Source organism: Heptranchias perlo, chromosome 20 (assembly GCF_035084215.1).
Source record: "Heptranchias perlo isolate sHepPer1 chromosome 20, sHepPer1.hap1, whole genome shotgun sequence".
NCBI lineage: Eukaryota > Metazoa > Chordata > Chondrichthyes > Hexanchiformes > Hexanchidae > Heptranchias > Heptranchias perlo.
In genome coordinates, this window is record NC_090344.1 from 43,055,778 (window position 1) to 43,069,952 (window position 14,175).

Here is a 14,175-nt window from a genome sequence, read left to right on the forward strand (position 1 = left end):
GGTACAAACAGCTCTCAGATTGGGTGACTCTGTTCTTGGACCTTTTTTCAAAGCTGTCACGTGTCATTTGAAATTTGGATAAGACAACATTTTCATTGTGCAGGAAGTCTTGATACCAAAGAATAGGTCCAATATAATCTTTTACAAGATGGAAAAAGTGTATAAAGACATAAATGTAAAATAAGTGTTCAGCAATCTCGGATGTACCCAAGTCTAACCAGCTAAAAGCAAAAAAAAAATTGCGTTAATGTGTGGGGTTTTATTGGAAGGAGAGAGACACTTGAAAAAACTGTCAGCAGCCACTCATGAGCAAGCAAGAGCGACAGTTTGAAACTCCTGAATTAAGGGAATAAACTGCATAAGGCTCAAACCAACCGCATCAATGGCAACCCATTTCTTAAAGTGCAAAATAGAAGCAAAATTACATGAGAATTCAATATGTACAGAAAGCCATTTAAGTGGACAAACATTTCAATCAATGCCATTGTCCGAAATGATGCCAGACCAGAGAAATGCAGACTGCACCGCTGCCTCAAGCAGCTTCTGTCAATTTTAGACTCCTCCAGGTACACAAGGACCTCAGCTGGGCCTGAACGTAAGGCGTGTAGACACAACAGTCTCTGATTCCAGAAAGTCGAATCCTCTTGTTCTGAGTTTCTACAGGCTCTGCTTTAACTTGCACTCTTTGCCTTCTTCTTTTTCCCTGTGTATGTGAAATTCTTCAGTGGGTTCTGTTTTCTGTTTGGCTACAAAGAAAAATAATCACCTTTACAGATCTTCCACAACTCCAACAGCAAAATCCACCTTCTTTTCATTTGTGTCCTCCACGTTTCAGTACAATAAACCCTGATTTGCCCTCAGTAACTCTTATCAAGACATGGTTAGCAACTCACAAGAAAGGAAGAGTCCCATGAATGATAGCGATTGCTAGTGAAATAACTGGAACATTATTTATAATCACAAATGGATGGCTTTCCGGATGCATGAATAATACTTGTTATTTAAAAAAAAAGCTAGTCATCTTCATTCACATCATCCATCAGCACCTAAGGAAATCTCACCCCCTACATAGGAGGTTTGTCCTTTAAGACAATAAATGAAGAATTTTATAGCCAGATAATCTACAGTCCGCTTTCACACAGCACTGTCCCATAACAACCAAAATCATGGGAAGTTACTGTATCTCATCTTCAACAGAAAGATGCTTTGAAAAGAAATTATGTTGGATGGTAGCCTGCAGAGTCAGACAGCCCCCTACTGGCTGACACTGGGCCCTCGACTTTCTTATCCAGGAAAATACCCCTTCATTAACATTGAATGCCCATAACTTTGTTTCTTGCGCTGGATAACGGATCCCCCTGCTCTCCACTATCCACACACATTACCTGCATCAAGGCTATGTAACAATGCCCAAAGAGCAACAAGATATGTGGACGATACTGTGAGATAAATTCATAATGCAGCTGTACTGTACTCATTATATGGGTCACTATTGAGATGAAGAACCTGGCAGGCTGTGGCAAAATGTTACAGCAGCGGTGATGAGGGGAACAGAAGAATTTTTTACCCTTTAAGCACATTCCTTGGAGATCACTAAATCCATCAATTGTTCATTTTGCGCAGCGAGACAATGCTGATGGTTTGAGTGGATATAAAAGGACACTGGTTTCTGACCAACAGTAGGTCACTAAACCTGTCTGTTAGGTTCCTCTGCATTCTCTCACCTTGATTTTCTTCTGCGTGCTGCTTTGCGGGACTTTCCTCCTCCTCCTCTTTTTCTTACTGATGAAGGGATTAGCAACTCCTCGTAGCGTTTGGGGAACTGGCAGGATAAAAATAAAATAGTCATTGTAACGTTTTCGACGAGTGGAAACAGACAACTAATTGTAAGTAAAATAATAGTTTTCCAGGTTCAGTGTAAGGAGAGGCACAAACAGCTGGAGGTAGTAACTGATCAATGAAGGCTATTAGGTGATAGCACTCTCACCAGGTCATGGGTTCAAGCCCCACTCCAGAGATTATATGAGCACAAAATCTAAGCTGACACTTCAGTGCAGTACTGAGGGAGTGCGACATTGTTACCGTCTTTCAGATGAGACGTTAAACTGAGGTTTAACTGACATCTGGTGGACCTCTCAGGTGGACGTAGAAGATCCCATGCCAGTATTCGAAGAGCAGGAGAGCTCTCCCGGTGTCCTGGCCAACCTTTATCCTTCAATTGACACGACTAAAATAAATTATCTGATCATTTGCTGTTTGCAGGATCTTGCTGAACACAAATTGGTTGCTTCCCTACATTACAAGCGACTTCACTTTAAATATACTTCATTGGCTCTGAACCGCTTTGGGACGTCCACAGGTTGTGGAAAGCGCTATATAAAGGCAAGTTCTTTCTTTGTTGTTCGTAAACAAGGCTGGCACCTTAACCTGTTGCTCACGCAGAACTTGTATAATCTATCCTTTTTATTGACAACCCATTTAGTCTCCTGAGGAAGTGATCCCTAATTCCTGAAGATAATCATGCAAAATTCCACATTATCTGTCCATTCTAGTGGTGGCGCTGATATTGTCCAAATTTGGACTTGGACTGGTTGAGAATCGTCTGCTAAGGCCATGTTTTCGAATGCAAGTTGTTGTTGTTGAATTGACAGTCATGACCTTGAAGACTGAGCTGCTGACTGAAGTGACTGGATCAATCCCCAGGCTTTTGAAGTGTGACAATGGGCACTCTGACCAATCAACAATTTCACTCGACACTTGCACAGGGAAGTGGATTTTCTGCAGTAAGTTATCTCATCGGCAGTTTTCCAGGTTTTGCTAAGTTTTCCACTGGGTGATGGTGGTGCACCGAGGACTGCGTATCATAAAACTGGGGACCCCAAGCCCAGGATTTAATCGATGAAAAATCACGGGCAGGGGGTGCTTAATTTCATAACCTATGCCTCCAGCATGCGCCGGCATCACAGAGGTGGATAATTTACCCTTAAATGTTCTCATATTCCCATCGCTGGTAGCGATAGTCTGTGCACAACAGCACTGAATGCCTTCATTCCAGCACAGATCACTCCAACCAGTTCTGCATCCTGCAGTGACAATGTCTTTACTCTAGCGGAGTCCACACACACTCTGCAGGGCTGGGTGCCTTTACACTCCAGTGTGGGTCTCTGGCCAGTTTACTCACTCAGGTAATCCGGTACATTCTTCAGATGTGGCTTCACAATCGCCGGGTGTAGAGGTTTATCGTGTCGCAACAACTGAAAGTCTCGAGGATTGTCCTCAAAGTAGGTCTTAAAAAAAGAACACCAAGTTCACTGAAAAACATTACTTAAACATAGTTTAATCAAAAAAAAAAATTCTATTTTACCCCTCAACTTTTGTTCTCTAATCTGATGCAGACCACTGGTTCACATATTTCATCGCAATGGAAGAGCAAGAGAGTGCCACCGCTTCTTACCTTCAGTCTCTGTGAGTTGAGCAGCTCCTGTTTGATTTCTTTGAGCCGAGCTTCTTTAATCGACTGTTTTGTAACTGAACGCATGGCATCCTGGAAACAGGTATAAATACATTAACATTTCAACATGGGGCAAACACGAGACCCTTCCCATGCCCTAACCTCAACATGAATGGCAGAACTTTCCTTAGATGGAACATGAATGGATTTAAAAGAACTGAATCAACAGCTGCCCTTTTACATCTACCAACTCTGCAGAAATTTCTTTAACTGGTGTCCAGCCTGTGGTATTGATTTTCAGTGAGCCAGAGTGACGGTGGTACCCAGCACACTCAGCATTTTCTGCATTGGTTGTCAAGGCCTGTCAGAACACAAGTGTAGCACATCCATTCCTCAGACTGCTCGGTAATATCAGCTGCATTTTAATATTCAGAAGGGTACAGCTCTAACTTCATATCGTTAAAGTACGTACATATTCAATGTGAAAAACTCAAAACAAATCAAAGACAGTCAGGAAAAGGCATTGCAACAGGAAGCAGCAAGTTCCACTCCCTCTTTGATCGCCCTACCTTACACCTGTAGCGGAAGCCCTCAATCTCCTCCATGCGGAACTGGTAGGGTTTCAATGCACAGTCCAAATTCTCTGTTAATGCAAAATATTCACCATTAAAGCTATTATTGGACATTGCTCACAGATCACACCCACTCTTTTACTGGATACTGTGAGAGAATCCTTTCTCCATGATGGAGGAAACACTGAGGGGGGTGACAATGGAAACAGCAGTGATGGTGGCATCAGCAGCAGGACGACTCATGCTGTGATTCTCTGCATGATGATGTCTTGTTGTTCTGCTACAGTCCACGCACAGGTGCAGAAAGCAGACCATTAGGTTTCTAACCCACCAGGATAAATAGAAGGAAAATCATGCCCCCCCCACCCTCTGTTTATTTCCAGCAAATGACAGAGGCTGACCAGATAGGTACATTTCAAAGGAACACAAACTGTAACTGGTATGGTCAGGGTTAAACACAAGAAACAGGAGCAGGAGTAGGCCATACGGCCCCTCGAGCCAGCTCTGTCATTCAATAAGATCATGGCTGATTTTCGACCTCAACTCTTTCCTGCCCGATCCCCATATCCCTTGATTCCTCTTGAGTCCAAAAATCTATCGATCTCAGCCTTGAATGTATTCAATGACTGAGCATCCACAGCCCTCTGGGGTAGAGAATTCCAAAGATTCACAACCCTCTGAGTGAAGAAAGTTTTCCTCATCTCAGTCTTAAATGGCCGACCCCCTTATCCCGAGACTGTGACCCCTAGTTGTGGACTCTCCAGCCAGGGGAAACAACCTCTCAGTATCAACTCTGTCAAGCCCCCTCGAATCTTATATGTTTCAATGAGATCACCTCTGATTCTTCCAAACTCCAGAGAGTGTAGGCCCATTCTACTCAATCTCTCCTCATAAGAAAACCCTCTCATTCCAGGAATCAACCCAGTGAACCTTCGTTGCACCGCCTCTAAGGCAAGTATATCCTTCCTTAGATAAGGAGACCAAAACCGTGCACTGGTTCGATTCAATGGTTAAAATGGCTACAATACGAGTTGTTACTGAGCTGCTGTCAAGCATAAATAGTGGAAATGAGGAAATCATTTTCAATTGTGAACTTACACAAGCACTGCTATTAACTTGCAGTCATTCCCCTTTTCACAAGGACCGAACACCACTAGAAATTCAAAATGGCTCTCAAGCCGAGGTGTGTGAGCACTGACTGCCCTCGACACCCACCCGTGCCACCACCCCCCCAACCATAAGGGAGATCCAGTTTCTGATCAGCCCTTTCACCAGTGCCCTTGAGTGACAACACTTTGCACAGGAAACTCCAGGCACAAATTTACAATGTGCCATTCTGCTCCACCAAATAGGAAAAACCGACCATAACCAAACAGCATGCACGGCATTTCAGACAGCAACACGGATCACACAGACTAAATGTTACTTGTATCAACCTCCAGTTAGTGCTTCCTCCACGTGCTGCAGCAGCGGCAGTTCTGTGTGAGACACAAACGTCAATGCCGTACCCTGGTTATCCACACGAGCCGTCCTGTGGGAACAGGTGGAATCAGAAAGTTTTAGCGATACAACTCATTCCAATCTCGGCATCTATAAAAATTAAACACCAGCTTGACAGACACTTCCTCGACGGTTAGAAGCATCAGGGTGGCCCATGTCAGTGATCAACATCTGATAGTTACACAATTACACACCAAAAGAAGCTAGCAATACGTGGGAAAGATATTTGGTGTAAAGTGTACATTACCGCTTACCTGCCAACGCGATGTATGTACGATTCCACTGTGAGTGGGAAGTCAAAGTTAATGACATTCGACACGTTCTGGAAATCTACCCCTCGGGCAACACCATATTCATTATCCTTCACTCTGAAACAGGCGGAGAGAGATCTGGTAAATACTAACATGAGAGAATGCTCTATCCAGGAAGACACATTAAACTGACCACCACCTCTGGGACAGAACTGAACGGGCTTTTATATATGATGGAGTCATGGACCACAGAATGCAATTTCAATCATTTACTTCCTTTGGGCTCTTCACAGAGCATACTGGCATTGTTCCAGGTAAGCTGAGGGTCATTTAGACATTATATGATGGTGTTGGACAGGGCGGGGGGGTGGAGAGAAGAGAAAGGACAACATTATCCTCTACTTATTCACCATAGGGCCTGGCACTTAACATGCTGGAGTTCGCTGTGACTATCAAGCTTGGTGCTTAGAACTACACACGCCCTGAAGTTGCACAATCTAGTGCGGTCCTGGGTGATCAGCAGGCTCCAGCCTTGATAATTCCAGGATGGGAGGAAAATCCAGCTTGAAAGCCTCAAACTCCATGCTAATTGGATTATCGATGCAAGCAGAAATCCTGGGTTAATAAGAACAATTTCAGGTAATTTGGAAGTTGTATTCCTTCATGGAAAAGCAGATCTCTGACCACTGTAATATCAACAATTCTTACTTTCCTCCTTTGCTGTGTTTTTTCTTGTTCTTTTTTCCTTCTGTGCCGGTCGCATCTGTCAGAACTTGCTCATCTGTAGCAATGATGTAATCGTAGAAACCATGATTGAATTCACCAATGATGTGGCACCTGATAAAGAAAAACAACAAAGTGTAAATAAGACACACCAGCAATGCAACAAGCCCCCCCACCCCCCATGCTCTCCACATCACAGCAGAGACGATCACCTTTCCCCCGCATTTACGCCTCATACCAAACGGGCAACTGCAATCACTCCTTACCCCTACATCACACCAAATATACAATGAACTCTCCCCTCTGGTGTCCTGCACCTCAATATACAATCCAGAATTCTTGTGCTCTCTGTAAATCGGATCAAACGGCATAAGTAGAGGTGCAGGGGTAGTCTTTCTTTTAAAGTCATTTTCTTTTTATGCTTCTGTTACTGAGTGCGTGCAAGTGTTTTTACCAATGTGATACTTTTTCTGGGGTGCTCTGGTAGGGGTGAGGAAGGGTAGGGGAGAAAACGAGAGACACAGAGGGAGATGCACGCAGAGAGAGAGAGAGAGAGAGAGAGAGAAACACAGCAGCACATTTTACCTGGAGTGCACTGGTAACTCTGAGTTTAGGACACACGATGAGATGCTGAACTGCTCCAGGAATAGCTTCAGCCGGTAGCACCTGTCGATGGAATTCACAAAAACGATGGTCTTGCCACGGACAAGGGAGAGTTTGAGTAACGTGTAAATCAGCAGGAACTTCTCTTCCTCCTCGCATTTAATGTGGTACTGAGTCAGCTGGGAACTGTCTGGAAGCTGGGACTCCTGCAGCTTCAGAATCACCTATCGGGGTAAAGGATATCAGGTTACAGAACAGCACCAAGATGCAAACCCAGGCACACACCACGCAGTCTGCCTGTTTCTCGATGCCTTATGGAAGTTAGCAAAAATGAAGCATTTTGATCTAGCTTTAGCTTGGTAGTGTTTCTATTAATTCATTCACAATACACAAGTTAAAAACCAGCTACATTCAGAATACAGTGTTCACTTAACTGCTCAAGGATAGACCCTATTTCGACAATTTGAATATTGAGACACAATGCAAAATCCACCCAACATTAAAAAAACTTGTACTAAAATAGCACTTTTCACATCCTCAGGACATCCCAAAGTGTCTCAGTCACTTAAGTGTGGTCACTGTTATTTTATAAGTGAACATGGCAGCCAATTTGCACATGCAAGGGCCCACAAACAGTGCTGAGATGAAAGACGTACCAACCGATTTAGGTCATGGTGGTCGAGGGAGAAATGCTGGCCAGGACACAGAGAGAACTCCCTGTTATTCTTTGAAAAAGTGCAATGCGATCTTTAACGTATATCTGAACAGGCCTCAATTTAACGTCTCATCTGAAGTACCGAGCACTCCCTCAGTCCTGCACGAGATTGTGTGCTCAGGTCCTAGAGTGGGGCTTGAACCCACAATTTTATGACTCAGAGGCGAGAGTGCTACCACTAGGCCAAGGATGACCACGAGCTTCTCATGCAGGAGACTTTAAAAGGTTTCTTACCGGGTTGTGAAGCACCAGCTCCTTCAGTGCCTGAACATCTTCATTAAATGTGGCTGACATCAAGAATGCTTGATAAATCTTCGGAAGATGCCTGCGAGCAGATAGAGTAAGCCCATTAGGGGCAAAGAAAAGTTCATAGAAAGTAATAGATATAGACAAACTAAAAGACAAAAACCAAAGGTTGGAAGAAAGTGCTCACCCCAGCAAATTCTTCAGGTCATTTTCAAACCCGAACGAGAAAAGTAGGTCAGCCTCATCAATCACGAGCATCTCCAGTGAGTTGCACAAGTTCAGGGTGTGCTGCTCCAAGTGTAGCAGAATACGGGAGGGTGTGCCGATTACAATGTCAGGCTTCTCCATTAATATGGGCCTGAAGGAGAGAGTCAGTATTGAAAAGGCGCACACAATGAGATCCAAAAGAGAACAGTCCCTAACTCATGCCCTTGTATTTCATACCTCTGTGCAGATATATCTGCTTGTCCTGAGACATCAGCCACTCGAACATCCCGCACACAACATGAGGTGAGCTGTCGGATCATCTTCTGCACTTGCTGGCCCAGCTCCTTCGTGGGAACCAACACAAGGCCGCGTACTGCCTGCTCACAGACTGTCTGAGGAGAGACACAAGAGTTTAAAAAAATATAGCTTCATCACAGACATCTTCTATGCTACCTACTCAACTTACAAGGAGGAAACCGGTCAGCAGCAGAGATAAGCAAGTCCCACCTACACTGCAGCGTCAACAACTCATACAGCCTGTGCTGATCTGCAACACCAAACACATTCAGTTGTACCTCCCCAAGCTACACATTTTGTAGGATGTGGAGATGCCGGTGATGGACTGGGGTTGACAAATATAAAGAATCTTACAACACCAGGTTATAGTCCAACAGTTTTATTTGAAAATCACAAGCTTTCGTAGATTATCTCCTTCGTCAGGTAAGTGAGTGGGATTCCTTGAACGTTTCGCATTTATAGTCAGAGAACAATACCTGGTGATTACAGATAATCTTTCCAACTGCCCGTTGTCAAGGCAATCAAAGTGTTCAGACAGAGAGATGTTACCAACAGGACCACCGAATATACAAACGGCCAGAACAAAAGACAGAGAGAGAGAGGGAGAAACATCCGAAAGGAAAAGACAGAGAATGACCAGTTGTATTAAAAACAGATAACTTTCTTTCGCTGGTGGGGTTACGTGTAGCGTGACATGAACCCAAGATCCCGGTTGAGGCCGTCCTCATGGAGATCTTGGGTTCATGTCACGCTACACGTAACCCCACCAGCGAATAAAAGTTATCTGTTTTTAATACAACGGGTCATTCTCTGTCTTTCTCTTCCTTTCGGATGTTTCTCCCTCTCTCTCTCTGTCTTTTGTTCTGGCTGTTTGTATATTCGGTGGTCCTGTAGGTAACATCTCTCTGTCTGAACACTTTGATTGCCTTGACAACGGGCAGTTGGAAAGATTATCTGTAATCACCAGGTATTGTTCTCTGACTATAAATGCGAAACGTTCAAGGAATCCCACTCACTCACCTGATGAAGGAGATAATCTCCAAAAGCTTGTGATTTTCAAATAAAACTGTTGGACTATAACCTGGTGTTGTAAGATTCTTTACACATTTTGTAGGATGAGGAATTCATATCACAGAGGAAGAATGGAGGTGTGAACAAAATCCAAAGGCAGGTGTGCAAGAGGGTAATAGTTGAGCATTCTGGCAATCTCCACTGCAACTTGCTGATCTCAGTCAGAGGGAGGGGCTGAGGAGAGGCTCGGTGATTTCGAGGATAGGAAGGAGGGAAACAAAAAATAATCTTGGTCCCAAGTGAAATGTGCAGCTATATCCCCTCACCTCCATAATCCGACCCCAATGCCTGCATACATATGTGGAACCTGTCCCAATACTTCAAAACACTGGCCCCAATAAAAAAACATCACGGGCAGAATAAACTCAGATTCACAAATCTCAAAATTCAAGACTGCTTTGCAACAAATAGAGCCAATGCAGTTTACCTTTTTGGTGTTGAGAAGATGCTCAATGATAGGAATAGCATATGCCGCTGTTTTTCCAGATCCCGTACGCGCCCTGGCCAGTAGATCCTTTCCTTCCAGTGCCAGTGGAATGGCTTTTTCCTGGATCAAGGTAGGCTGGGCCCAGCCAAGCTTAGCAATAGCCTAAAGAATTTGGGTCATATACTTTGTTACTCAAAATTGAACAGCGTGAATATACTGTCCTGCCCAGCCTGCCTCTCCCCTCTGCCATCCCCCCACCCCCCCCAACGTGATTTCCCTCTCTTCCCACCCCACTGCATTCTCCCTTTCTCTTCTCCCCCTAGATTTTGTTGATGATTCTGTAGGATTCCCTCCCGTTCATATTCTTGTTTATTTTGAGCATGTTGTTTGGACACTGAAGTTGTTATTACACAAATGGTGCATATTTGCAGTGGTGATACCAACATGCGTCTTGTAGTAAAGATAATGTTGCAACTACAGTTGTAGTTCCTAAGTTCTGTACCCAGCTATCGAGACCCAGCAAGTCCTGTCTTTCTCCGCACCCCCCTCTCTCTTCCCCGTGCCTCGTCTCCCCCTCCCCCACTCTCTACCCCCAATCCACTCCCCCACTCTCTCTCCCCCCAATCTTCCTCTCTCCCCGTCCCCCCTCCCTCACCACCACCCCCCCCCCACTCCCCTCCTCCCCACCTCCCTCACTCGCTCTCCCCCCCCCCTCTCTCCCCCCCCCTCTCTCTCTCTCCCTCTCTCTCTCTCCCCCTCTCTCTCTCCCCCCCCACCTCTCCCCCCCCCCTCACTCTCCCCCCCCTCACTCTCCCCCCCCTCACTCTCTCCCCCCCTCACTCTCTCTCCCCTCACTCTCTCTCCCCTCACTCTCTCTCCCCTCACTCACTCTCTCCCCCCCCCCTCACTCTCTCTCCCTCCCCCCCCCCTCACTCTCTCTCCTCCCCCCCCCCTCACTCTCTCTCCTCCCCCCCCCCTCACTCTCTCTCCTCCCCCCCCCTCACTCTCTCTCTCCCCCCCCCCCTCACTCTCTCTCCTCCCCCCCCTCACTCTCTCTCCTCCCCCCCCCTCACTCTCTCTCCTCCCCCCCCCCTCACTCTCTCTCCCCACCTCCTCACTCTCTCTCCCCACCTCCCCCCCCCTCTCTCTCTCTCCCTCTCTCTCTCTCCCCCTCTCTCTCTCCCCCCCCTCACTCTCTCTCCCCTCACTCTCTCTCCCCTCACTCTCTCTCCCTCACTCTCTCTCCCCTCACTCTCTCTCCCTCACTCTCTCTCCCCTCACTCTCTCCTCCCCCTCCCCCTCTCTCTCTCCCCTCACTCTCTCTCCCCTCACTCTCTCTCCCTCACTCTCTCTCCCCTCACTCTCTCCTCCCCCCCCCCTCACTCTCTCTCTCCCCCCCCCCTCACTCTCTCTCTCCCCCCCCCCTCACTCTCTCTCCCCCCCCCCTCACTCTCTCTCCTCCCCCCCCCCTCACTCTCTCTCCTCCCCCCCCCCTCACTCTCTCTCCTCCCCCCCCCCTCACTCTCTCTCCTCCCCCCCCCCTCACTCTCTCTCCTCCCCCCCCCCCACTCTCTCTCCTCCCCCCCCCCTCACTCTCTCTCCTCCCCCCCCCCCTCACTCTCTCTCCTCCCCCCCCCCCCTCACTCTCTCTCCTCCCCCCCCCCCTCACTCTCTCTCCTCCCCCCCCCCTCACTCTCTCTCCTCCCCCCCCCCCTCACTCTCTCTCCTCCCCCCCCCCCTCACTCTCTCTCCTCCCCCCCCCTCACTCTCTCTCCTCCCCCCCCCTCACTCTCTCTCCTCCCCCCCCCCTCTCTCTCCCTCTCCCCACCTCCCCCCCCCCCTCCCTCTCCCACCTCCCCCCCCCCCTCCCTCTCCCCACCTCCCCCCCCCCTCTCTCTCCCCACCTCCCCCCCCCCCTCTCTCTCCCCACCTCCCCCCCCCCCTCTCTCTCCCCACCTCCCCCCCCCCCCCCTCTCTCTCCCCACCTCCCCCCCCCTCTCTCTCCCCACCTCCCCCCCCTCTCTCTCCCCACCTCCCCCCCCCCCCCCTCTCTCCCCCCCCCCCTCTCTCCCCACCTCCCCCCCCCCTCACTCTCTCTCCCCCCCCCCTCCCTCTCCCTCCCTCCCCCCCCCCCCTCCCCCCTCCCTCCCCCCCCCCCCCTCCCTCCCCCCCCCCCCCTCCCTCTCCCTCCCCCCCCCCCCCCTCCCTCTCCCTCCCCCCCCCCCCCTCCCTCTCCCTCCCCCCCCCCCCCCCCTCCCTCTCCCTCCCCCCCCCCCCCCTCCCTCTCCCTCCCTCCCTCCTCTCACCTGCAGCAGTCGCTCCTCCAGCCCCATCTCGTGGAACCACAGCCGCTCCGCCGCCATCTTGACCCCGTGTGACGTCAGGCGCCCCCTCACCCATGACCCCCTGGGCACTCCGTGCTGCCCCTTAGTGGAGGCACGGTGTAACTGCAGCCAATCTCCCTGTCCCTGCTCTGGGCTGGTCCCAGTGACAACACTGAGCAGGGGCTCAGGATGTGTGATGTTATCAGCCAGATAGCTGCATTCCAGTCACATATTCACAGGTGTAGGATCTGGTCATTGACCCATGATACAAAACCTTCACTGTAAAGAAAATGTTTGCAACACACAGCAGCTCCTCAGCCTCTGAGAACAAGATGCAGGTTTGGTACAGTCTTGGTCAGATCTGAATTTTTTGGTCACTGGTGGGATTTACCTCCGAACAGTCGCTTCACTTCAAAAGTAATTCCTTGTGTGAATCATTTTAACCTGATAAGGAACTCCATAAATGCAAATACGTTTTCGTTCAGTTTTCAGCAGCACAAACTAATCTCAATGCTAAATGGTCAAATTTGCTGCTAATAGCAAGCTAGACGTGGCAGTGGAATCAGAGGAAGCAGCTCAGAAAATGCAGACTGACTTGAATAATAATATGTGGGCAGATCAAATTTAATGCCAACAAGTGTGAAGTGCTGCATGTGGAATGGAAAAATAAGCAATACCGATGTTGAAATAGCTGAGGATGAAGTGGAGAGGGAGGGACCTCGGAGCCTTATTAGACTTGACACTCAATATCTCAAACCACTGCAAAGTCGCAATCAACAAAGCCAATAGGATGTTGAATTACATAGACAAAACAGCAGGAGACAAGTCAGAGGAGGTGATGTGCGATGATACAACTGTCCAGGGCTCTGGTCAGACCACACCTTCAATACTGTGGGCAGTTCTGGTCACCGAGACACAAGGGAAACGTTCCAGTGTTGGAGGTTGTGAAGAGAAGAGGCACAAGTCTGATCCCCAGTATCAGAGGTCTGAATTATGAGGAAAGGCTGGAGACACTTGGGCTTCTCAGCCCGGAAAGAAGGCATCTGAGAGGTGATTTACAAGGTAGTAAATGGTATGGGAAATGCATACCAGGAATATCACTTCAAACTAAAGTGAGGGAGTAGGACGAGGGGACATGGGTTCAAACTCATAAAAGGTAACTTTAGGACTGATATCAGGAGGTTCTTCTTCACACAGACAACGATCAATACTTGGAAAGGACTCTGGACAGAGTTGTGAAGGTGAAAACCCTGGAATTATTTAAGAAACAATTGGATGCTAGGCACAGGCCACTTGGACGTAGTACAGGAAGGCTGCCAGCCCCCATGGAATGTACTCCAGCAAGAGACAGCACAGTTAGAAAAGAAAAGAAGTCAAAACCTAAACTTGCTTGTTAATGCTTTACTGCCAATGTGTCAGAAATGGGGATGTTCGCTGATGACTGCACAGTGTTCAGTTCCATTCGCAACCCCTCAGATAATGAAGCAGTCCGAGCCCGCATGCAGCAAGACCTGGACAACATCCAGGTGTGGACTCATAAGTGGCAAGTAACATTCGCACCAGACAAGTGCCAGGCAATGACCATCTCCAACAAGAGAGAGTCTAACCACCTCCCCTTGACATTCAACGGCATTACCATCGCCGAATCTCCCACCATCAACATCCTGGGGGTCACCATTGACCAGAAACTTAACTGGACCAGCCATATGAATACTGTGGCAACAAGAGCAGGTCAGAGGCTGGGTATTCTGCGGCGAGTGACTCACCTTCTGACTCCCCAAAGCCTTT

At 48.0% G+C, this 14,175-nt stretch overlaps 1 protein-coding gene across 1 annotated transcript; it reads right to left on the bottom strand.

Annotated features, from left to right (window-relative positions):
* Window positions 1-239: 239 nt before the first annotated feature.
* Window positions 240-12,471, bottom strand: ddx56 (DEAD (Asp-Glu-Ala-Asp) box helicase 56). The gene is made up of 14 exons (XM_068001080.1): window positions 12,370-12,471; window positions 10,064-10,225; window positions 8,506-8,660; window positions 8,249-8,419; window positions 8,050-8,140; window positions 7,083-7,324; window positions 6,483-6,611; window positions 5,778-5,891; window positions 5,460-5,554; window positions 4,021-4,094; window positions 3,455-3,544; window positions 3,182-3,287; window positions 1,725-1,822; window positions 240-746 (listed from the first exon to the last, which is right to left on the bottom strand). The coding sequence occupies exons 1-14, from the start codon at window positions 12,424-12,426 to the stop codon at window positions 672-674; spliced, it is 1,659 nt and encodes a 552-aa protein (XP_067857181.1). The 5' UTR covers window positions 12,427-12,471; the 3' UTR covers window positions 240-671.
* Window positions 12,472-14,175: the final 1,704 nt, after the last annotated feature.